Source organism: Solanum stenotomum, chromosome 4, assembly GCF_019186545.1.
Source record: "Solanum stenotomum isolate F172 chromosome 4, ASM1918654v1, whole genome shotgun sequence".
Lineage (NCBI taxonomy): Eukaryota > Viridiplantae > Streptophyta > Magnoliopsida > Solanales > Solanaceae > Solanum > Solanum stenotomum.
Window position 1 is genome coordinate 5,249,112 of NC_064285.1, and position 24,249 is coordinate 5,273,360.

Below are 24,249 nucleotides of genomic sequence, written 5' to 3' on the forward strand. Positions count from 1 at the left end.
AATATTTATTACTTCTATCTTATTAGTTTATTGCTATTATTAGCACTAACATGACAAAAGGCAAATGCCTTTCCCAGTAGTGACTGTTTTGGACATGTATAAATATGGAGCACATGGTTCATACTCTTGATATATGAGAGCATTTAGTTCAACATTCAACGAAAAAAAATTATAATGTGTCCACAGCCAAATGAGAGCATCAGCATCGAGCTGCAGCAGCTGGAGCTCGATGCTGATGGAAGGAATGAGAGGACTCAGTGGCTGCTGAATTCTCCAGAGCCACCAAGTTTTTGCAATGAGCTCATGAACTCAGTTAGTGAAACTGTTTTGCCACAAAAAAATAATTTTTTTCCTTCAAACTCAAAGCAATGCAAAGCTGGGGTCTTTTCATTCTTGCAAGGGTTATTTCCAATTCTTAGTTGGGGAAGGAATTATAAAGCTAATATGTTCAAGCATGATTTGTTGGCTGGCTTAACTCTTGCTAGTCTCTGCATTCCTCAGGTATAGCAAATATAGATAAGGTGTTCCGTGTTTGTACTTGAATTGTGTATGATCAATTCATCTAAAATCTTAAACAGTTCGAGAAAGCACACTTTTATTTACTCTTAGTTTCGTTTTTAAGTACATCCTCTCATGTGCGGGCATAATAGGTGATGGTGACAAACATATGACCTCTACTTACTCTGATACCATGTGGAATTGTGGGACCAGGTTAAGCTTTTAGATGAGACTGGTCACAGAGCTTAGCATTAGTGTTTGTTCCTTACACTTTTTGAAATGTTGAATTTCAAATTATACTTCTTGCAGAGTATAGGATATGCTAATCTTGCAAACCTTGAACCTCAATATGGCTTATGTAAGTTTCCAAAACAAGTGTAATTGTTGTATGTTCATCTTGGTTTTTTCTAAGCTTATATGTTTTCACTTTTGTTGTTTTAGACACTAGTGTTGTGCCACCATTGATATATGCTGTGATGGGGAGTTCGCGAGAGCTCGCTATTGGTCCTGTTGCTGTTGTATCACTACTGCTTTCTGCAATGGTTACCGAGATTGTAGATCCTGCAGTTGATCCTATTGCTTATACAAGCCTTGTTTTTACTGTCACTTTCTTTGCTGGTACTTTCCAGGCTGCATTTGGTCTATTAAGGTAAAGTTTCTATTAGAAAATGTTGAAAAGAACTCTTTTTGGAATATGTATGTTAAGCTTGATTAGATGTAGATAGGAGGTTGTGGAGGACACGCAGATTATGATAGAAGGTTAGTAGGTAGTAGAGTGTTGTCCTGCTTATCCTTTCTATACTAGTAATCGTATTTCTCCTGTAGTTTCTTGTCCTTCTATATTTTTTACTATCTACTGTCTCTTGTACTTTGATTATTGCACTATTTTGTTGTAGTTACTGTTCCTTTTTTACACTTTCTATAGTCTAAAGGAAACAACCTCTCTACCTTCAAGGTAGGGATAAGGTCTGCATACAATTTACCCTCCGCAGACTCCACTTGTGAGATTACACTGGGTATATTGTTGTTGTTGTATGTTAATCTTGATGTATGTGCAGGTTGGGATTTCTTGTTGATTTTCTTTCACATGCTGCCATAGTGGGATTCATGGGAGGTGCAGCCATTATAATTGGTCTTCAACAACTAAAAGGTCTCATAGGAATTAGTCACTTTACTAATAAGACTGATGTGGTATCTGTGCTAAGAGCTGTTTTCAGATCATTTCATGATGAGGCAGTAAGTTTCTGAACTTATTTTTGATTGATTTTTCGCGTTTTCATCTTACTGATTTCCGTTGGACTTGTTTCAGTTGTCTCCTATGAATTTTATACTTGGCTGTTCATTCCTCATCTTCATCCTCGCAACAAGATTTATAGTAAGTAATAAGATGTACTTGTTTGTTACTGATCAAATTTGGCGATTTTTTTCCTGTTTCATACACTAATCTATTGGCCACCTGAAATATACTGCAGGGTAAAAGGAATAAGAAACTATTCTGGCTACCAGCTATTGCTCCTTTGTTATCGGTGATCGTAGCCACCTTGATGGTTTATTTAACGAAGGCTGATCAACACGGAGTTAAAATTGTAAAACACTTCAAAGGGGGTTTGAATCCAAGTTCAGTTCATCAATTACAGTTCAATGGTCCACACCTTGGACAAGTTGCGAAAATTGGACTAATTTGCGGTCTTGTGGCTCTAACTGTATGTCTCTACTCTTTGTTCTCCCTTTTTGATTTCCTAAAGATCACTAAATTAGGAGGATTCATTCATAATGTTGAAATGATCTTGGTTTTCCTCAGGAAGCAATTGCTGTCGGACGATCATTTGCTTCGATGAAAGGCTATCATCTTGATGGCAACAAAGAAATGGTAGCCATGGGATTCATGAACATTGTTGGATCTTTAACTTCTTGCTATACAGCAACTGGTGAAATCTCAATTCCTTATACTTTCACATATTATGTTCAAAATCTTGAATATCCTTATGATAAGTCATACGAGTTCTGACGTTTTAATTTGTTTGTCTTACTTTTCCTTTTAGCCCGTTCAAAAAAGAATGTCTCTTTTCATTTTTGGCAACTCTTTAATTCTAACTTTTCACACGACATGTTTAAGATTGAAACGGAAGGAGTAATGAGTTCTGCTTCAAAATTGTTACAGGTTCATTTTCAAGGACAGCAGTGAATTTCAGTGCAGGATGTGAAACTGTGGTATCAAACATAGTTATGGCTATCACAGTATTCATATCCCTGGAATTGTTAACCAAGCTTTTATACTACACTCCACTAGCTATCCTTGCATCGGTTATTTTATCTGCGCTTCCTGGATTGATCGACATAAATGAAGCATATCATATCTGGAAAGTAGACAAGATGGACTTCATTGTTTGCATTGGTGCCTTCTTTGGAGTACTATTTGTCTCTGTCGAAATTGGCCTTCTAATCGCGGTAATTTTGAAGTCTCTGTCTCTCTCTCTCTGTATTCACAAGACTTTACTCAATATAAGAAAACAACTTGCATTAAACAAATATTATACTTGTCCCCTCAAACAAACATCTTGTGACTCACATGAAAATAGTCTAATTAAGTAAAATCCAGAGAAAATGCCAAAAAGATGGATTGCCCGCTGAGTCATTTGTGGGCACCATGCTATAATAGAATTTTGGCTCTTGTCCTTAAGAAAATACAAGATTCATGTCAACTCTCTGGTCATCTGTCTTTTTCTTTGCAACTTGAAACTAAACAAAGACTAAAAAACATCATCCGTAGAAAATCAAATCACAAATGCTTGATTGATAGTATTATATTTGATGAGTCAGTTTCTCAGTAAGTCACTCGACTTTGTCTTGTAATACAGAAGTCACTCAACTAATGGTACTCAAAAAGTCATTCAACTTTGTTTTGTAACAGAAAAGTCACTCAACTATTGTCATTTCAACTGTAAAGTCGTCACTTAAGTATTGTCATTCCACCTACAAAGTCACTCAACTAATTTAGTAATGTCTATTTGGTCTATTGCAGGTTGGCATTTCATTTTCTAGAATAATACTAGACACGATTCGAGCAAGTACAGAAGTACAAGGCAGACTTCCTGGGACGCTGGATACGTTTTGTGACATTACACAATATCCAGGAGCCACTAGTACTTCAGGCATCTTGATCATCAGAATCAACTCTGGTTCACTTTGTTTTGCAAATTCTACTTCCATAAGTGAGAGGTATATATATAATTCGCGCTCTTATCAAAGTGGAAATTAAGACAATAAACTTCAAGCCTACTTACTTTTCAACTTATTTTGTTTCTAGGGTTATGAAATTGGTGACGCACACAAATGGTAATGAGGAGAACACAAAGGAAAATGTTCATTTTGTTGTTCTAGACATGTCAAGTAAGTTTCAGAACTGGTAGAATTTCCCAATCCCTCCCCCCGCATGAGTTTGTCGTTGTTAGAGTGGGTAAAAGTCCCACATTGGTTGGGGAATGGATTGGTTTCTTATATGGACTTGGCAATCCTCCCTTCATGAGCTAGCTTTTGAGTTTGAGTTAGACTCAGGTGTCATATCTTTACGGTTGTAGCAACTTACTACTAAGATGATTTTGATCTCATTGGTTTGCAGACGTAATGAGTGTGGATACATCAGGAATAGTGATGTTAGAAGAGTTGCACAGGGAATTGGTTTCACAAAGCATACAAGTAAGTTTCTCATATTCTTTTCTCTAAATTTAAGCTGTTGAAGCGATGTCATACAACACTGTCTCGTTTGATGTTCTAACTTATAAATATAAAATAAATGACACAATTGAGTGAAGCTGATATGTTTGAGGGGGTCCTTTTAAAATATATGATAGTTCTTCAACATAGACATACATATATATAACAAGTTCTTTCTGAAGTTAACTAGTGCACGTGCACCCCCAGCCCATCACGCATGGGTCCGCCACTGGTGGTCCACAGGGATTTCTCGGATTTTGCATGAATACATGATGTTTTATACACCCGACTATCCTTTTATACATTAATAGTGTCTATACTAACATACTATCGTAAGTTGTAGCAGATTATTTGTCTTATTTTTCGGATTACTAATTTTACTACCAATATATACCAACTCTTATATGCTGTCTTTCTTTTTTTGCAGTTAACAATAGCTAACCCAAGATTAAGAGTGATTAACAAAATGAAGACAGCAAAATGTTTTGACAAACTAGGAAAAGGATGGATTTTCCTTACTATTGGGGATGCTGTTGATGCCTGCTTGTGTCTCAAAATAGCTGATCCTAGCTCTACCAATTGTTGAAATTTTATATATGTTGTTATTAAATGCTTCTTATTCTTGTGTATACAAAGCATTAACAACAAAGAATTAATGGAAAAGAGCCACCACAAATTATGTATTTCATCATATTTATAAAGTTGACAAAACAAAATCTTGAAAGATTATCGTCACGAAATAATATATAGATAGACAATTTAACTTAATTTTAACGGACAACTATACACTCTAACTTTGAGGATGTATATCCAAATACCTCAATTCTTCTCTACTGTGTCAATTGAGCACTCCAACGTAACTTACGAAATGATTATCTCAACATCAGGTGTCCATGATATACAGTTGAGACAAGTTGGAGTGTTTAGTTGACAGTTGAGACTAAGTTGAGATGTTTAGATGTGCACTCTCAAAATTGAAGTGCTTACTTGTCAGCTAAAATCAAGTTATAGTGGTTGTTTACGTAGTATGCCTATATATAAACATATATAACTAAACTTAGAGCATATATAATTGAACCTATCCTGCCAAGATTTAACAACTTACTTGTTCAGGTCAATCAATAATACCTTAAATAATACACTAAAATAGAGCTTAGGGGTTATAGAAACTTGTAAAGGTGAATTTGGATTAGGGGTTGTGTATTTATAGTTTAGTTAAAAGTTTATCGATTCGATTTATTGGTTTGTAAGCATTCTAAACCATTATAGTTTCATTAAGATATTGACTTATCGAATATTAGTTTATTGGCTATTGATTATTCTCGGTTCGGTTATCGGTTTAACCGACAAGATTTGACACAATTTTGTAAATTAAAAATCACTTAAAAATAAAATGATAAACCAAATAAACCATACACATGAATTGACAGATTACATCTTGCTCAAAAGCAAAATAACCGAGAGTTTGAGACAACTAGAAGTTGGACTTTATGTATCAAAAAGTATAAATATAATTTATTAATTTACCATCGGTCTGTTTTTTAAAAAAAACTCAAGACAGAACTTTTAGTAACTTTTTTTTTTAAATTTGAATCATCGGTTTCAATTCGATTTTGAATGACTCCTACTAATTTGGATAAAGTTAAGAGTATGTATTAAGCCATTTTTCCGTATAATTATTATTTGGGTTTGCCATCAAAACGACGCCGTTTGAAGCTTTAAAGAGGCAATTTAAATAGCCCGACCCGACAATAGAAGAAATAATTGTTCTTCAATTGGAGAAAGAGAAAATATTGGGGGAAAAAATGGGAGAAGAAACAAAAGATGATCAACCAGAATCAATTCAAAACCCTAATTCAAATCGCATTACACAAACCCAATTTCTCTCCTGGAAACGCCAAAAGGTATCTTCTTCTTCTCTTCATGTTAACGGTATAGGGTATTAGAAGATGGTGAATCGAAAAGTTTATGTAGCCAATCAACTGAGTTATTAAGATTTCCCGTGCAATATGTATTACCAGGAGATTATATTATATGTTGCTTACTTTCCTTTCAATAAGATGAATAATTAATCTTTGTGGTAGTTTAATACGGTTGAATTATGAGAAGCTAAAACAGGGAAGCAATTCTATTATATTTAAGACGAAGAACGAGGTCATATCCGTTTAAAAATCTAGGTTCTAGCTTCCTATAGTTAATAATTTGGTTGTTAAACTTGGATTAGCTTTGATTAGGTACATTATTTAATGTTTTATGTTAAATAGGTCGATAGAGGTAATTGATATAGATTATTCAAGTAGTTAGTTGCAACTAGTTTGGGATTGAAGCTTAGTTTGATCGATTGACTGTATCGAGTTCCCTATTATGGTTGTCTGTGGAATGTATATCCACCTGGTGAATGATTTCCTTCAAAATCAGCAATTTGTGCTATTACGTGTATTCCTCGTACTAGACCTATTGATGTGTTGTCCTTGAGTTCCTCTGGACCTTTTTTTCCCTTGGGAATCGGAGCTGTAAAATGACAGTTATGCACTTTTTGAAAATGCGTCTGTGATTGAAAAGTAATTCAGTCAAGTGTACAGACCATTTTATAATTTTGATTTAGATGAAGAGATGCAGTTTTATGCTATGTTGCTCGGGCTTTCGAAAAATATGTTGCTGCATTCGTGTTAGTCCTCCAAGAATGCACTGCTGTCAGAGGACCCGACAAACACCCGTTGGTATTTTTGAAGAATCCGAGCAACATAGTTTTTATGTATCTGGAGCTAGTTCTCGTTTTGAAATTGTAATTTCTTATTGTTAATCACTAAATATTCGTTGATAACCTTTTTAGCTATTTAATGTATCAGTTTACCAAGTATGTTAATTGTTTGTACTGGCAACTAAAGACCAAATTTCATGGATGATGAGATGCACACCTTAGCACTCTGTCACATACAATAAAATAAAGCGCCACCTAAGTGAAGAAAGCAGAAAACCTGGCTTTAAGTGATTTTACGGCTTAAGTGTACCTGATACGAGCTTTTAACAACACTACTTCCATTCTATGCCTATTCTCTTCTTCATTTAGATTGTGTGATTCATCTCTTTTCTCCAGAGTTTCCAATTTAATTAGAATTTTCATTTCTCTATTTGTTTCTAATAGATAGACTCCATTCCTTCTATGGTTCTCAAGTTTCATTTTTCATGTCAATCTGAAATCAGTTCTTCCTTTGATGCTGTAAGAGTTCCACCAATTGCTTTTCATTTTCACAATTTTTTTTAGCCATATAAGCTATTTCCAAATGTCTCCTTTTCCTCATTTTCGCTAGTTCGTTTGATCCCAGCAGAATCGGTTTGTGTTGAGATGTAAGGTTCACCACTATTACTGCTTGATCTTCTTAAACTATTTATTCACTTTTGTAGTGAACTACTTATCTATCTGGAGACTGCTGGTCTGACTTGACCTTAGCCATTTGCTTATATATAAGAATTTTGTTGAGTTCTTTTTTGTTTTTAGTTATTTAACTTATCTGCGCAAGGTTTATTTTGATGTTTTTTTTTTGTTTTAGAAAGATTGTTTCACTTCAATGAAGTGAACTTTTCACTTAGCTTCACACTTCATGCTTTTATGCAAAGTACGGCATATCGCTTTTTTGCCAAAAACGCTAGGCTCCATCAATGGTCTCACACCTATTAGCCTGTAATACCAACAAATGTTCTAGTTTTCTTCTTAAAAAATGGTCAAAGACTCAAGTATGTATTGATATAAATTAATGGGAATTACTAGAAATCTTCTGGGTCCAGTTGCTGATGCATGTAATAATATATTTTAGCCTATTTTCATTTGCTGGAAAAATTAAAAGGATTTTAAAACACATTCACCTTCTTTTTCTGTTGAGAAAATCACTTTCACCTTGTTAAACTCTTCAATCATTTAACTATGCTGTAAATCACCAAATAAAGGAAGTTCATTGGAGTAGTGAAAGATTGGAAAGGGAATTTCAGTTTTGTGCTCAGGTTGGAATGAGGAAATCAACTCTCACAGTCTCACTAATGTTCTGTTGCACAGACTCTTCACTTTTAATGCCGTACCCGTGTTGGATTCTCCAAAATTACACCACTTTTGGAGAAACCGACATGTATCCATTGACATGTTTGAAGAGTCCGAGCAACATAGATGTTCTCACAAATTCTTATTCTTGTTTTATGGTCTTCATTTTGTTGCATTCCTCATTCAAGGAATTTCATTACCAATTCCTTCAAAATATTTTAGGTCATTTCTAAAAGTTTATTTCTAGAAGTACTTGTATAATTTATAACACTTTGGTAAGGTTAGGCATTCATTTTAGTCAACAAAACTGAATATCCTTTGTGATAGCAATATCACCTTTACTATGATTTAAGTCGGATAAATTGTTTTCACCCTAAGTAAGGAGGAATTTCATTGAATGAATAGCTGTAACAAAGTTTGCTTTTGTTCATCGACTTCCTTTATTGTAGATGTCCTTTTTTAAATCTATTTTGGTTGTTGTTCCTATAGTTGTAGATTCTAGGAGTTCTGTAGATTTCAGGACTTTGTTGCTAGTGGTTTATCTGTTTTACTCAAGAGAAACCTGTTGTAGTATTTTCATTATAGTCCTCATAAGTCGTGAGTCGTGACAGATTTGGTTTCATTTTCAGGACGCGGATGCATTAGCTAGAAAGGCTGAAATCGCAAGAAAGCGTGCAGAGGATGTAGCTGCAGGGGCCGTGCAAATGAATGGTCGTGAACTTTTCTTGCACGAGCCCTGGGTCTTCGATAACTCCCTTTACTAATGTTGTTTTTCTGGTAAAAATATCTTCCAAAGTAATTCTATTAACGTAGTTATAAATTTGAATATTGTTGATTTGTTATGTGAGGACATCACAAGTTGCTTGCTTGAATCGAATCTTAAAATCTTGATGTTGTTTTTTCCGCTTAGTATTCGTGTCAGTTAATTATGTGGGGGGGGNCAGGGCGGCTCAACCCGAAAGCCACTAAAGCAGCGGCTTTAGGGAAGTACTGAACAGACAAAAGATGAGGAAATACATACATAAAACCAGATCTGATGAAGGCCATTGTAAGAAGCACCGTATTAACACTTGGAAGAAACAAAATACCCAAGTGGAATATAAAGAAAAAAATTATGCATTTATTGTTACTATTAATTAAATTTTTCTTAATAGTTTGTTGTTGATCTCTTACCCACAATATCTTGTTAATTATTATGCACATATACTTGAAATTTTAATATTAATGTAATTATAATTTAAAATAATAGATAATTAAATTTACAGTTACTTTTTATTTCTTAATTTAACTAATTCACTTCAATTAATCATGTTTTAATATTGGTTATGTTAGATTATCTTCAATTCTTTGAGATGTTTTATTAAACATTTCGAGCTCAAACTAATTTAATTAACAAATAATTAAATTTTAAAAAAATATTGTCTTAACTTAGGATGTCTTCTAAAAGTAATAATCACTACAATATAGATTTTTGTAATTAAAAGTATTACTAAATATTATATAAGTAAAAGAATGATTTAGAATAATTTTGATAGTTTATGTAACAATTGATTCTATTGAATTTTTTTTCAAAATTATGATCAATAAACGAAATTTAAACTTTTGTGTAGTTATTTTCGCATTTACAATCAACTTTTAAAAATTACGTGATTTTCTCGGTTTTTTGTGTGTAATGCCCATAGATCTGTGGATTTGGAAAAATTCTGAAAAAACTTTATGAGCACCTCCGCAATGAGTTGGGGGAAGCATTACGTATAGTCCCGCCATTTCTTTAAGGCCGATTTTCACATTTACGAGCCAATTTTAAAGAATTACGCGGCTTTCTTGATTTTTCGTGTGTATTAGCCCATGGATCTGCCGCCTAGGAGCACCCATTTTTTTTAAAAAAAAAAACTTTATGAGGATCTATGTAATGAGTTGGGGAAGCATTATGTATAGTCCCACCATTTCTTTAAGGTCTATATTCACATTTACGAGCCAACTTTTTGGAATTACGTGACTTTTTTGGTTTTTCGTGTGTAATCCTCATAGATCTGTGACTTTGGAACACCCAAAAAAAAATTCTGAAAAAACTTTATGAGGACCTCCGTAATGAGTTGGGAAAGTATTTATATAGTCCCACCTTTTTTTAAGGCCTATTTTCGCATTTACGATCCAACTTTAAGGAATTACGCGACTTTTCTTATTTTTTCCTGTGTATTAGTACATGGATCTGGCGCCTAGGAGCACCCAATTTTTTTTTGAAAAACTTTATGAGGACCTCCGTAATGAGTTGGGGAAGCATTCGTATAGTCCCACAATTTCTTTAAGGCCTATTTTCACATTTACGAATCAACTTTTATGAATTATCCGACTTTCTTGGTTTTTCATGTGTATTAACCCATAGATCTGTAGCATTGGAGCACCCAATTTTTTTTCTGAAAAAACTTTATGAGGACATTCGTAATGAATTAGGGAAACATTATACATAGTCCCACCATTTTAAGGCCTATTTTCACATTTATGAGCCAATTTTTAGAAATTACGCAAATTTCTTGATTTTTCATGTGTATTAGCCCATGGATCTGTAGCCTGGAGCACCCAAAAACTTTTTCTTAAAAACCTTTATGAGGACCTCCGTAATAAGTTGGCTAAGCATTATGTATAGTCCCACCATATTTAAGAATTATTTTTGCATTTATGAGCCAACTTTAAGCAATTATGCGACTTTCTCAATTTTTCATGCGTATTAGCCCATGGATCTAGCGCCTTGGAGCACCTACATTTTTTTCCTGATAAAACTTTATAAGGACCTTCGTAGTGAATTGGGGAAGCATTACGTATAGTTCCACCATTTTTAAGGCTTATTTTTTGCATTTACGATCCAACTTTTAGGAATTACACGACTTTCTTAGTTTTTCATGTGTATCAATTAGTCACGGATCTGGCACCTTGGAGCACCTAAAAACTTTTTTTTGAAAAAACTTTATGAGGACATCCGTAATGAGTTAGGGAAGCATTACATATAGTCCTACCATTTTCTAAGACCTATTTTCTCATTTACGAACCAACTTTTAAGAATTATGCGACTTTCTTGATTTTTTATGTGTATTTAGCCCATGGATCTGGAGCCTTGGAGCACCCAAAACGTTTTTCTGAAAAACCTTTATGAGGACCTTCGTAATGTGTTAGGGATACATCACATATAATTTCATCATATTTTAATGCCTATTTTCGTATTTACGAGTCGATTTTTTAAAATTAAGTGACTTTCTAAATTTTTTGTGTGTATTAGTCCATGGATCTGGCGCCTTAAAACACAAAAAAAAAAATTCAAAAAAAGCTTTATGAGGATCTTCGTAATGATTTGGGGAAGCAATTCATATGACAACCAGGTTTTAGGGTGTTAATAGACTGAATAAGTTTTTTCTGCTTTTATCTTGTTCTTATTTTATCTTTTCGCTTTTTCTTTCGTTTCGTTGGTTTAGTGTTGATTTGTCTTAGTGGGAATAGACAAGAGTCATCATGTCCATTTTTAAATCGTGACAGATTTGTTGGGCTAAGTTGGATTATTAGTTGGTTCACCCACATGAGGGTTAGTGTGGGTGCGACTCATGATGGTCTGGATCGTGACATAATGAAGGTAAAATTAGTTAGATAGTGTCACGCCCCGAGGCTACCCCCTTGAACGTAAACACTAGACCTAGGATCATGAGTGACCACAAGCTAACCCTGAGCAAACATATCATAAGCATACTAAAAGATTACTGAATAAAATATACAATGCGGAAGCTTAAAATCATAATCAACTGAAAGTGGGGAATACCCAATACTAATCTGATTATATAAAAGAATATGAGTTTAATAACAACTAGAAGATCAAACTCAATGTTATGCCGTAATTTTTGTTTACATCCCTACTCTATTCAAATAGGAAGAAACGTCGCGGTGACTCGAAAAATAAACAATTGAATCAATTTTAAAAGAATTTTAAAAATAAATGAATTTTAAAGGAGTCGCCACCTAATTTTAGGAAAAAACTAGGAAACCATTAAGTGATCTACGAAACCAAGATTCTAGGTAAGGGTTCAGGTTATTTCGAAGGGAAGGTGTTAGGCATCATTCGAAATCCACAATTGTGGGTCCCGACTGAATTCATTTTTTTCAAATTGAGGAGTATGATAAAATATTGTACAAGTATAATAAACATGCAATATACACGAGTAATATGATAGAACAATAATATAAGAATCGGCCTAAATTTGTCTATCGTCAGTAATATATAATAATGAATAAAAGTATAATTCAAATCTAATTCGAATGGCTTCAATGGGAAGCATCTCCGGAGTACCTGTAAACACACTTAGTAAAAGTGTTAATAGTAAATAAATATAAATGTAAATAAATGAAATAAATAACAACTTAAAATAAAAATCCGTCTTACTAACATGAAAGGTCTTGGAAATCGACGGTAATTTCTTCATAGACCATTTTAACTTACAAAAAATATAAACTTAAACTAAATTTCCGTCTTTTATAATGGGAAGGCCTCTAAAATCGACGGAGAGATTTTTTCATTGGCCATTTTTAACAAATAAATTATATAAACTTAAACTAAAATTCCGTCTTTTAAAATGGGAAGGCCTCGAAAACCGACGGAGAGATTTTTTCATTGGCCATTTTTAACAAACAAAATATATAAACTTAAACTAAATTTCCGTCTTTTAAAATGAAGAGGCCTCCAAAACCGACGGAGAGATTTTTTCATTGGCCATTAACTTGTTCTTAAACACAATTATATGAACTTAATAATAATGAAATAAAATAATAGGTAAATAATAAAATGGCAACAAACAGTAAAACAATAATAATAATCAAATATAACAACATAAATGACTTAAATAACAACAATGGAACGAAAGCAGACAAAATAAATAATAATTAAAAAAATCAACAGCAACTCAAAAGCTAACAATAGCAATATGACAAGATTGATGACATAATAACCAAAACAGTAACACGATTTAGTAGAAATTCTTAGAAATGCATAAAATCAATTTTAACAAATTATAAGCAGTCAAATATAAACAATATAAAGCAACAATAAATAAGGGAGTAAAATATATAATAAAATAGAATTAATAAATGGATCTCAACTAAAAATAAAATAAAATACCAACAATATTAAATGAACTTCAATCCAGAAAGCTTCCAGAAAACATCAACAAGACAAAAAATAAAATAAAATTATAAAGAAAAAATGAACAGTATGAGACAATGACAATAAAAATTAATAACTACTACTCCAATCAACAAATGAACCAAACAAAATGAAATATTAACAATCAAAGTTATAATCTTAAACAAAAACAAAAATAACTAATAAAATAGTAAAAATAAATAACCCGCTCAATATTGAATTTATAACAAAGCTTAACAAAAACAAAAAATCCACTAAACACACAACATTTTATACCTATTTTATAATAAATAACAGTAAAATAGAAACATTAAAAACAATATTAGTAAATGACGATATCAGTAAACAAAGCAAAAGCTTTAAAAAAAGAAGTCAAACCTTGATGTTTCAACGGAGAGAAAGGAACGAAGGACCTGGTTCGGAGTTTTGATTTCTCCCGATTGTTGTCCGGCGGTGTTGCCGTTGTTGTTGTTGAGTGTTCGTTGGAGATGGATTTGAAGTTGAGCTTCACCAGAGTTTAAGAGCTTCAAGCTCACTGGTTCATGTGGGAACAGAGTAATAGCAGCACATTGGAGTTGTACCGAAGTTGCTGGTTCACCTTGGACCTACAAAACAGGAAGAAAAAAAATCGTAAAGGGAAAGGAAATGAGACTGGTCCACGTGAGGTCTTTGGGGTTTTGACTTGGTGGTTTTTTCTGGTGGATTGACGGTGGTTTGTTCTCATGGGTGGGCTGTTTGGTTCCGATTTGGAGCTGCTGGTTCGAGGTTAGAACTCACAATTTGTGGGCTGGTTGTTTGTTTTTGATTTAGGGGGTTTTGGTCGGAGTTTTGGGGGTCATTTGTGGGTGTGGTCGGAAAAAGAGAAGGGAGGTTCGTTGGTGATGGAATCTGGTGGTGTTGGACTGGTGGGTCGTCGGAAAAGGAAGAAAATGAATGAGGGTTTTGGGTGGTGGCGGCTAAGGGAGAAAAAAAAATTAGGATTTTTTCTATTTGGAAATTCTTACCCCCTTCTAAAAAATAATAATTCACCACCCTTACTTTTGACCTAAAATTTACTTAAATAGGGAGTTGTAATACAATGGGCTCAAATCATGGGCCTGAGATTGTGGCCCAAATTCATCGATCAATCTGTATATATAAATTTTAAATGAATTTTTATACTGTGCAAATATATCAAAATAAATATTAGCAAATGTAACAAATGAAATGAATGTTAAAAAATATATANTTTTTTTCTACGCATCACCAATAAACTACAACATGAATTAAACTTGAATTAAATTTGAATTAAAATTGAATTAGAAGAGAAATAAATATGAATGCAAAATGTAGCAACCAAAAGAGCAGTCAATGATTCGTATACTGAATAAAATTTGTATCAATAATGAATTAGACAAGTAATTAATCATAACAAATGAAGAAACATAATAAACTGCGAAATGAATTAAACTTGAATTAAAAATGTATTACACACATATTAAAGTTGAAGTAGAAGTGAATTAACCATGAATGCAAAATGTAGCATACGAAAGAGCATTTTGTGATCTGTAAACTGAATAAAACTTGTATCAATAATGAATTAAACAAGTAATTCAATCGTAACAAATTAACCAAAAAACTGAAAAATGAATTAACTTGTATTACACAAATATTAAAGTTGAATTAGAAGAGAGAATTAAGCATGAATAAAAAATGTAACCAATGAAAGACCAGACAATGATCTATAAAGTGAATTAAACTTATATCAATAATGAATTAAACAAGTAATCTAATAGTAACAAATAATAAACTACAAAATGATTTAAATTTGCATTAAAAGTGTATTACATAGTATTAAAGTTGAATTAAAAGAGAAAATTAAGAATAAATAAAAAACGTAACTAACTAAAGACAAGATAAACTGAATTAAACTTGTATAATTTTTGAATAAAACATGTACTATATGTGTCTTATAAATTATTTTGGTTTGTATCACTAAGAACATGAGTGATATTTGCAATATGTATTAAAAATGTAATGTGCATGTATTATAAATGTAGTATAAGTGTGTTACTAATTATAAACTTAACCAAACCCTCTCAAAATTGAGATATAAACTACAAACGTCATTTTCAATTATTTGTAGTAACAACCTATCCAAACTAATCACAAATTCGTAAAATTCAAATAATGAATCTAAAATTTGAAGCTTTATAATGACTATCAATGGTGAACTCTTACCGCTGTAATTTTAAAGATTTGAAATTTCTACTTGAAAACATATTTCTATACAAATTTTTAGTTTTTATGTTCCTCTTCTCGTCATGTTCTTGAGTAAAGATAGTAAAATATGAGCAAATATTAATTTGAGGATAGTTAATTAAATGAAAATTTTAAAGAAGAAAAAGAACAAAAAGAAGAAGAAGAAAAATGACGGTGAAAGAGACAAAGAAGAAGAATAAAAAAAAGAAGAGGAGGAAGCGAAGAGAAGATAAACTGTACAACATTTTCAATTCCAAAAAAATGTTATATTAAGTTAAAAAAGTTATATTGTCATAGATGGTAAATATTTTTTTAATATAGCATATTTATGTGATTTACCCTATGTTGTATGTATTGTTGTTGCTTCCTGATGGGTTTTTATTAAAGTTGGGCTTGGGAAATTGAATTGGGCTGCTGCTAAGAATTGAGAATTGGAAGTAAAGGAATTTGGGTTGAAAGAATTGGGTCCAAAAGATAACCAAGAATGTGGTTGATTTGAATTAAGAAAATAACCACGTAAAATTGCAATTTCGATCAAATTGAGGCACTTGGTTGAAATCGGCCAAAATTAAAATAAGACGAATTAATATAATTAACTAACGAGCTTCTTAATCTCAACGAAGTAAAATAATAAACTTAATAAAACTTTAAATGACTCAAAATTTGAACCATATTTTAATAAAATACTTATGTAAAACGTGAAATCTTTTGTGATGGCTTTCGAATATTTATAAAATATACTAATTATAGACATAAATATAAAGACATATTTGTTTTTTTTAAAAAAAAATTATAAAATTGATAAAAATTACGTAAAAGAAATAACTTGAAAATATTTTGAATTTAATAAAACTAATTAATTCAAAGTTATATCCATCACTTTTAAAATAAGCTATTTTAATAAAATATAAAAGAAAAAGAAATCATTTTTGAGATGATTTTCTACTATTCATAAAATGTAGTAAATATATACAACATATATTATCTTAAAATTATAATAAATGACAAATTTTGTTCAAACTAACTCTCAAATTGTTTTAAATTTTATAAAAATTAATTATTTTAAATCGTTTGAAATTTAAGAAGCTTGATGATTAATTTAAATTGTGGGAGGACAAAATTAGGTGTCAACACTCAAAACTATAGCTGAATCTAATGATATGTCTGAAAGAGCCTCTAACTGACTAAAGTTGCTGGGACATGCCCCAACTAACTCTAGCAAAACTGAAAACTGAATAAAAAGACTAAAGTGTAAAGCATGTCTATTGTCCTCGAAGTATGAGGAGTCACCACTGAAGCTGTTGAACTGGAGATCGAAAATCGATCTATGCGTAATTTGAATGCTGAGTACCTGAACCTACATCATGAAAGGATGTAACGTAGAGTATGCGTCAATACTTGGAATGTACTGTGCATGCAAGATATAAAGTATAACTGAACAAAGTATACTCAGCAATAATATAATCTGAACTGAATGTAAATGCTGAAATATACTAAAGACTAAACTAAATGCAATGACCAAGTATTAATTCTAAACATGACATACTAATACTGAATGTTGAAGTATAACTGAAAACTTGGTCGAATGCACTAGGGTCTGATTGTGGGAGCTATTATTAACCGACATAAAATCACGTGAGATAAACGTGGAGTCCAATTTATATGCTCCATCGAGAGGACCCAATACACCTTGTCAGGGGTATAAAGGCATGTTTGTTCGATGTATATGCCCCATCGATAGGACCTAATACACCTTGTCAGGGGTATAAAGACATGTTTGTTCGATGTATGCGCCTCATCGATAGGACCCAATATACCTTGTCAGGGGTATAAAGGCATGAATGACATAATCACTAAAGCTGATGCCCAACAAAGGGGACTGATAAACCTACGGGGGCACGTAGTTCTGGGACTATGAGGGTACGTTGAACCCTAATCCAATTCGGTCTAAGCCTACTCCCAACTAGAATGTGTATAAACAACATATTTGAAATACTGGATAACTCAATGTTGTGACATGCAAATATGAGAATGCAACATTTATAACTGACAATGAAACATTCGTAACTAGAGAATGTATATTTGTTTAACTGACCTAAAAAATGCAATTCATGAACTAAAATAATCTACACAACTAGGGTTCTGAATTTCATGCAAAGAACTAAGAAACGATTTCATGAAAACATGATAACCTGATTAGGAATACTATAACAACTAATTCATAACAATTTTGCAAGGTTGTAGAAACTCAAGTCTAAACATGATATATAAAATCAAGAATCTGACTGAATTCTAGAGACTTAGTGGATGAAAGGAACACACTAGTGAAATTCCACATACCCGTGACGAAATTCACGGAGAAATATTTTGATTTCGGGGTTGGAACTGAAGAAAACTTGTTGCGTTCTTGGAAGGGTTTGGGTCGTCTGTTTTCTCCTCTTTTGTTCTAAGTTTGATGAATCTTTAGAGAATAAGGGTTGTGGGTAAGTCTGACTAAGTTATTAGGCTTATTCTGAGTAAAATGACGTAGTTTAGGCATCAAACGACGTAGTTTAAATGCCCAACGCATAGGGAAAAGGACCAAAAGGACCCTAACTTAATTCTGACGAAGCCCACCCACAGAGGAAACGACGGTCCGTCGTTTGACCTACCGGCCGTCGTTTGGGTTCATCGGTTAAGTCTGCCGACATGGCTTCACTAAAACGAGCATAATTTTTTACTCGGAGATAAGATTTTAGCAAATTTGGTGGTGTTGGAAAAAAGATTCAATTATCTATCATTTGGTGGGTCATGTGCCACCTAATTCCTTTTGTGCTAAGAGTGATGACAATTTGAAGTTGACCAACAACAATTTCCCTCTAACTAGCTGCTGACCCTCACCTACGGTCCAACCATGGACTGTACTGGTCGATCATGGGTGGGATCAGAGACTATAAAGATTTGGGCCTTAACGACAGAACTCCACCTACGATCTGTGGTCCCACCTATGGTCCATGGTGGTTCCGTCGATACTGGCACCCATTTTTTGAAAACTATGATTTTTCTTCATTTTGAGATTCGAGGTGTTACAGATAGTATAACACGGGATAAAGTTGAACAAGTTACTATAGTAGTGGGGTATACTAGTATCATTTCAATTTTTAAATAAATAATTATGTGTTGCAATAGATGTGTTGAGACTAATACAAAATAATTTGTGTATTTTGTAACGGTCTTAGATTCGGAATCTTGCGAATTTAATTCTATCAATTTCATTTATACTTCGGTTCATTAATATGATAAAATCTATATTAAATTTATAAATACAATAAAATTTATTACCAACATATATTATAAATAAGACGCACATCTAGCTTCTCAATATTGTACTCTATTATAAAATTTGAAAGGGGTGTCGCTTATTATTGAAGCTATCACTTGGATTTCTCTCTTTTCAAGATGTAATTCTTTTGATCTCTTTCTCTTTTTGAATTTCTCAATCTATAATTTTAGATCTAAACCCTTTGTTTTATATATGTATGATTTAGGTCTCAAAATAGTGATGCTCCAGAAAAAAAGAATGAGAAGACTTTACAAACTTCTGTTGATCTTCACTTCTTGCAATCCAGGTACCTCTTTTAGAGTTAATAAATTCATCGTTGATGTTAGCTCTTATTAATCTGAGATGTTTTAAAGAATTTTGGGGAAAATGAGTACTGAGGAAGGGCATCTTGGTCGTTTTAATATTTTATCCTAGGATGTAGATTTTACACAAGTCCTATAGTATTGAGAGCTAATTACACCTAACCCTATTCTTTTCCTAATTACAAAATCCCTTAAATTTGGTAGAGTTCAGATACATCCCAAAACGTCCCGATATATCGCGTCTCGATTTTGGATACATCCCATCCCGATTTTGGATACATCCTTATTCAATGTCCTGATACATCACGTCTCGATTACGGATACATTACTCGACGTCCCAATACACCACATACGTCCCGATACATTGCGTAAAGTGATGTATCCAAGTGATACATTGCGTAAAATAATGTATCCAACTGATACATTGCGTAAAGTAACATCATGATACATCGCGTACATCCCGTTACATCTTAAAGTGATGTATCCGACTGATACATCGTGTGAAGTAGGAATTTTTATAATTTTTTCAAATGATAAGAAATTTTAGAGAATATAGTAAAATAAGTTGTGTTTTAAAATAATTTTTTCATATTTATTTTATATAATTCGTACGCTGGTAAAATGTATCACCCCTTCTTGTATTTTGTAATAACTTCTATTAAATCACTCAAATGTCCGAATAAAATTAATATTGATTTGTATCATGTCTGATTGGTTCTAAGAAATTGAATCTCTGCATAAAAATTAATGTTGAGTTATACAATACGAGGTTTGCTAATTTTTTTGCCTCATAATTAATATTAACATAAGTTATTCAATAATCTATATATTAGTTTATGCTGCTTGTAAAAAATGAAATTAAAATACGGTAATAAGCAATATATGAACTAAATTTCTAAAAGGATAGAACTAACCCTTATAATAACAAGATCATTTTTTATTTTATTTATAGAACAAATAAATATTGTGAATCATAATTTATATATTAATTTGTAAATTATTCAATGAGAAATAATATCTGAATTACTAATCTATGTGATATCAATATACCTAATGACCTCTGCATTATTAATCCCTACGTAACCTATGTGTTAATCAAACGATAGCTAATTCCTACATCACGAAAAGTTTTTAGACAACAAATTAATATAAATACCATTACAAAAGAAAAACACATCGAACTAAATATTGTAGTTCATGGTTTATTTACATATATACATTTTCTTCTTCTTTTTTTTGGCAGTTTAAAACCATGTAATGACTATCCATATGTTCTATCTCTGCCAAATCCATTTGGGTTCAATCAACATGACATTGATTCTTCCTCAAGGTATTAAATATTCTCTCTAAACACACATGACAATCTATATTCAATTTCTATAATACTTAATGCTTAATTCTTTTTCTTTTTTTATTTTATTTAATATTTGTTTGTATTTTGTTTTAATTTATATGTATTTTTAAGATGTATTTTCTTACTTAATAGGTCTATATCTAATCCTGCTCCAGAACTCACACTTACTGTTGGTCAGAATTTACCTTCAAAGGTATTTTATTTTGAAATTTTTATCATCTTTTTTACTTTACAATCTTCATTTGATTAAATAAATTTGAGAAAAGGCAACGAAGAGAGAGTTGGCAGAGTTGTATTTACCTCAGTCTTTTTACCCTTTGATTGATAATCACATGGGACCGGGGGGGGGGGGGTTGTTTATTGAGTTCCATATTGAGTTACGAAATATTTGATAATTTTTTTTATGATTTTGAGGAATTCGTATCTCATAGACCTACAAACTTTTTGAAATTATTAAAATCTTATTATTTTTCATCATTATATCAGATATATTCATTCTAATTCAAAATTTATCATGTCAGACCTCTGTGTTATAATCTTCATGCAATTCTAATTCAATATTTATCATGTCAGATCTCTGTGTTATATTCTCCATGCTTCATATGTCTAGTATTGTGTGTATGTAGAGGGTAGGAGAGAATGTGGAGTCTCATATCAATGAAATAAGGAACATTTGATCTCTTTATATATGTAGTCTTAGTGGTCAATCATCACCTCTTAATTATTATTTAATTTTTGAAATTGAGTTAAAAGTCAAAATCAATTTATTCTCAAAGTTTTTTCACACACAAGTAATTCAGATGAAGTTACAATTACTATATCCTTATTCTTCTTTAATTAGTAAAGATGATAAGTATTTTACTTTTTTATTGTTTCTATATGCAGGGAGACATTGCCAATCCATTTGGGTTCAATCAACATGACATTGATTCTTCCTCAAGGTATTAAATATTCTCTCTAAACACACATGATTATTTATATTCAATTTCTATAATAATTAATGGTTAATTCTTTCTCTCTTTTATTTAATAAAAAAAATTGTTTGTGTTTTGTTTTAATATATATGTATATATTTTAAAGATGTATTCTCTTACTTGTTAGGTCTATAACTAATTCTGCTCCAGAACTCACACTTACTATTGGTCAAAATTTACCTTCAAAGGTATTTTATTTTGAAATCTTATCATCTTTTTACTGTACAATCTTCATTTGACTAAGTAAATTTGAGAAAATGTAATGAAGAGAGAGTTGGTAGAGTTATATTTAGCCCCGTCTTTTTACCCTTTGACTGATAATCACATTGGGAGCGCGGGGGNGGGGGGTGTTGCTTATTGAGTTCCACCTTAAGTTACAGAATATGTGATAAATTATTATGAATTTGAGGAATTCTTATCTCATAGACCTACTAACTTTTTGAAATTAATTAGGATCTTATTTTTTTTTATCATTATATCAGACATACTCATTCTAATTCAATATTTATCACGTTAGTCCTTTATGTTATATCTTTCATGCTATTCTAATTCAATATTTATCATGTTAGACCTTTGTGTTATATCCTTCATGCTATTCTAATTCAATATTTATCATGTCAGACTTCTGTGTTACATTATCTATGCTTCAAATGTTTGGTATTGTGTGTATGTAGAGGGTATGAGAGAGCGTGAAGTCTCATATAGATGAAATAAGGAACATTTGATCTCTTTATGTAGTCTTAGTGGTCAATCATCACCTCTTAATTATTATTAAATTTTTGAAATTGTGTTAAAAGTCAAAATCAATTTATTCTCAAAAAATTTTCACACACAAGTAACTCAGATGAAGTTACAATTACTATATCCTTATTCTTCTTTAATTAGTAAAGATGATACATATTTTGCTTTTTTATTGTTTCTATATGCAGGGAGACATTGCCAATCCATTTGGGTTCAATCAACATGACATTGATTCTTCCTCAAGGTATTAAATATTCTCTCTAAACACACATGATTATTTATATTCAATTTCTATAATAATTAATGGTTAATTATTTCTCTCTTTTACTTAATAAAAAAATTGTTTGTCTTTTGTTTTAATATATATGTATATATTTTAAAGATGTATTCTCTTACTTGTTAGGTCTATATCCAATTCTGCTCCAGAACTCACACTTACTGTTGGTCAAAATTTATCTTTAGAGGTATTTTATTTTGAAATCTTGTCATCTTTTTTACTTTACAATCTCCATTTAGCTAAGTAAATTTCAGAAAAGGCAATAAAGAGAGAGTTGGTACTTGGTAGAGTTGTATTTACACCCGTCTTTTATCTTTTAACGGGTAATCACATGGGAACGTGGGGGGAAGGGGGGGGGGTTGTTTATTGAGTTCCACATTGAGTTACATTTTATATGATTCCGAGGAATTCTTATCTTAGACTTACCCCAACTTTTTGAAATCAATTAGGATCTTATTATTTTTTTTCATTATTATATCAGGGATATTCATTCTAATTCAATATTTATCATGTTAGGCCTCTGCATTATATTCTCCCTACTATTCTAATTCAATATTTATCATGTTAGACCTCAATGTTATATTCTATATACTTCAGATGCCTAGTATTGTGTGGAGGTGGAGGTAGAGGGTAAGAGAGAGTGTCGAGTCTCATATCAATAAATAAGGAATATTTGATCTGTTTATGTAGTCTTGGTGGTCTTGACCTCTTAATTATTATTTAATTTTTGAAATTGAGTTAAAAGTCAAAATCAATTTATTCTCAAAGTTTTTTCACACACAGGTAACTCAGATGAAGTTACAATAACTATATCCTTATTCTTCTTTAATTAGTAAAGTTGATATATATTTTGCCTTTTTATTGTTTCTATATGCAGGGAGACATTGCCAACTCTAATAATTGGGTTGTCATTCCTTCGAGAGGATCCTTGAGAACTTGTAGTCCAAGGGTATGATAGTCATTTTAAAAAATATTACTCCGTTCTTATTAATTCACTTGACATTATTTTCTTATTAATTCATCTAAAAAAGGACTTATTTTTAAATTAAAAAATAATTAACTTTAAACTTTTAATTTTTATCTCTAATGATTTTCTTTAAACACAAATATTATGACATATTAAAACAAGTGTCAAAACTATTATAATTATATAAATACTATTACATATTTAAAAATTTACAAAGTCTAAAAATCTTTCTATTATTTCTTAAATGTTTGTAGTGTTTTATATTATACCAAATAAATTGAAATGATGAAAGTATCAAAAATGTTTTGTTAGCATTATTAGGCAAACTTACATTTTATGTTAAATAAATGCAGGCAAACTACCCACGAGGAAGAATGTCAGGATTAACGCGTGGATTGTCTGCAAGAGTATGTATCTATTTCCTAACTTAAATTTAATGGTTTAAACATTAATTTACAAATAATTTACTTAATTTCAAAATATTTAATTTGTGTAATTGTTCATACAACGCATAACACATTTTTATTATTTTATATTTTTTGTGTATTAATTCAGAGAGAAGTCGTTGAGGGAGAAAACATGCAATATCCAAATATTCCACCATGGAGAACGTAATTATATATTTTCTCTATTCTACTTTATGTGTT

The 24,249-nt window shown here is 31.7% G+C and overlaps 3 protein-coding genes across 3 annotated transcripts in view; 2 read left to right on the forward strand and 1 right to left on the reverse strand.

The window, feature by feature from the left end:
* Positions 1–24,249, reverse strand: part of LOC125863391 (sulfate transporter 1.2-like) — a 529,831-nt gene that overhangs the window by 18,046 nt on the left and 487,536 nt on the right. The gene's annotated exons all lie outside the window — the stretch shown is intronic.
* Positions 168–4,876, forward strand: LOC125863389 (low affinity sulfate transporter 3-like). The gene is made up of 12 exons (XM_049543574.1): positions 168–501; positions 808–856; positions 940–1,147; positions 1,557–1,734; positions 1,808–1,873; positions 1,971–2,201; positions 2,300–2,426; positions 2,660–2,946; positions 3,521–3,717; positions 3,806–3,888; positions 4,118–4,194; positions 4,640–4,876. Exons 1-12 carry the CDS (start codon positions 175–177, stop codon positions 4,796–4,798), a joined length of 1,989 nt encoding a protein of 662 aa, XP_049399531.1. The 5' UTR covers positions 168–174; the 3' UTR covers positions 4,799–4,876.
* LOC125863419 (uncharacterized) lies at positions 5,981–9,062 on the forward strand. The gene is made up of 2 exons (XM_049543618.1): positions 5,981–6,116; positions 8,875–9,062. Exons 1-2 carry the CDS (start codon positions 6,018–6,020, stop codon positions 9,007–9,009), a joined length of 234 nt encoding a protein of 77 aa, XP_049399575.1. The 5' UTR covers positions 5,981–6,017; the 3' UTR covers positions 9,010–9,062.

Bases quoted from the DNA above. Each gene is read 5' to 3' on its own strand.
- LOC125863419 (XM_049543618.1), top strand. From the start codon at position 6,018: ATGGGAGAAGAAACAAAAGATGATCAACCAGAATCAATTCAAAACCCT. The intron at 6,117-8,874 runs GTATCTTCTTCT...TTTCATTTTCAG, and splicing joins TCTCCTGGAAACGCCAAAAG to GACGCGGATGCATTAGCTAG.
- LOC125863389 (XM_049543574.1), top strand. From the start codon at position 175: ATGTGTCCACAGCCAAATGAGAGCATCAGCATCGAGCTGCAGCAGCTG. The intron at 857-939 runs GTAAGTTTCCAA...TTGTTGTTTTAG, and splicing joins TGAACCTCAATATGGCTTAT to ACACTAGTGTTGTGCCACCA. The intron at 1,735-1,807 runs GTAAGTTTCTGA...GACTTGTTTCAG, and splicing joins GATCATTTCATGATGAGGCA to TTGTCTCCTATGAATTTTAT.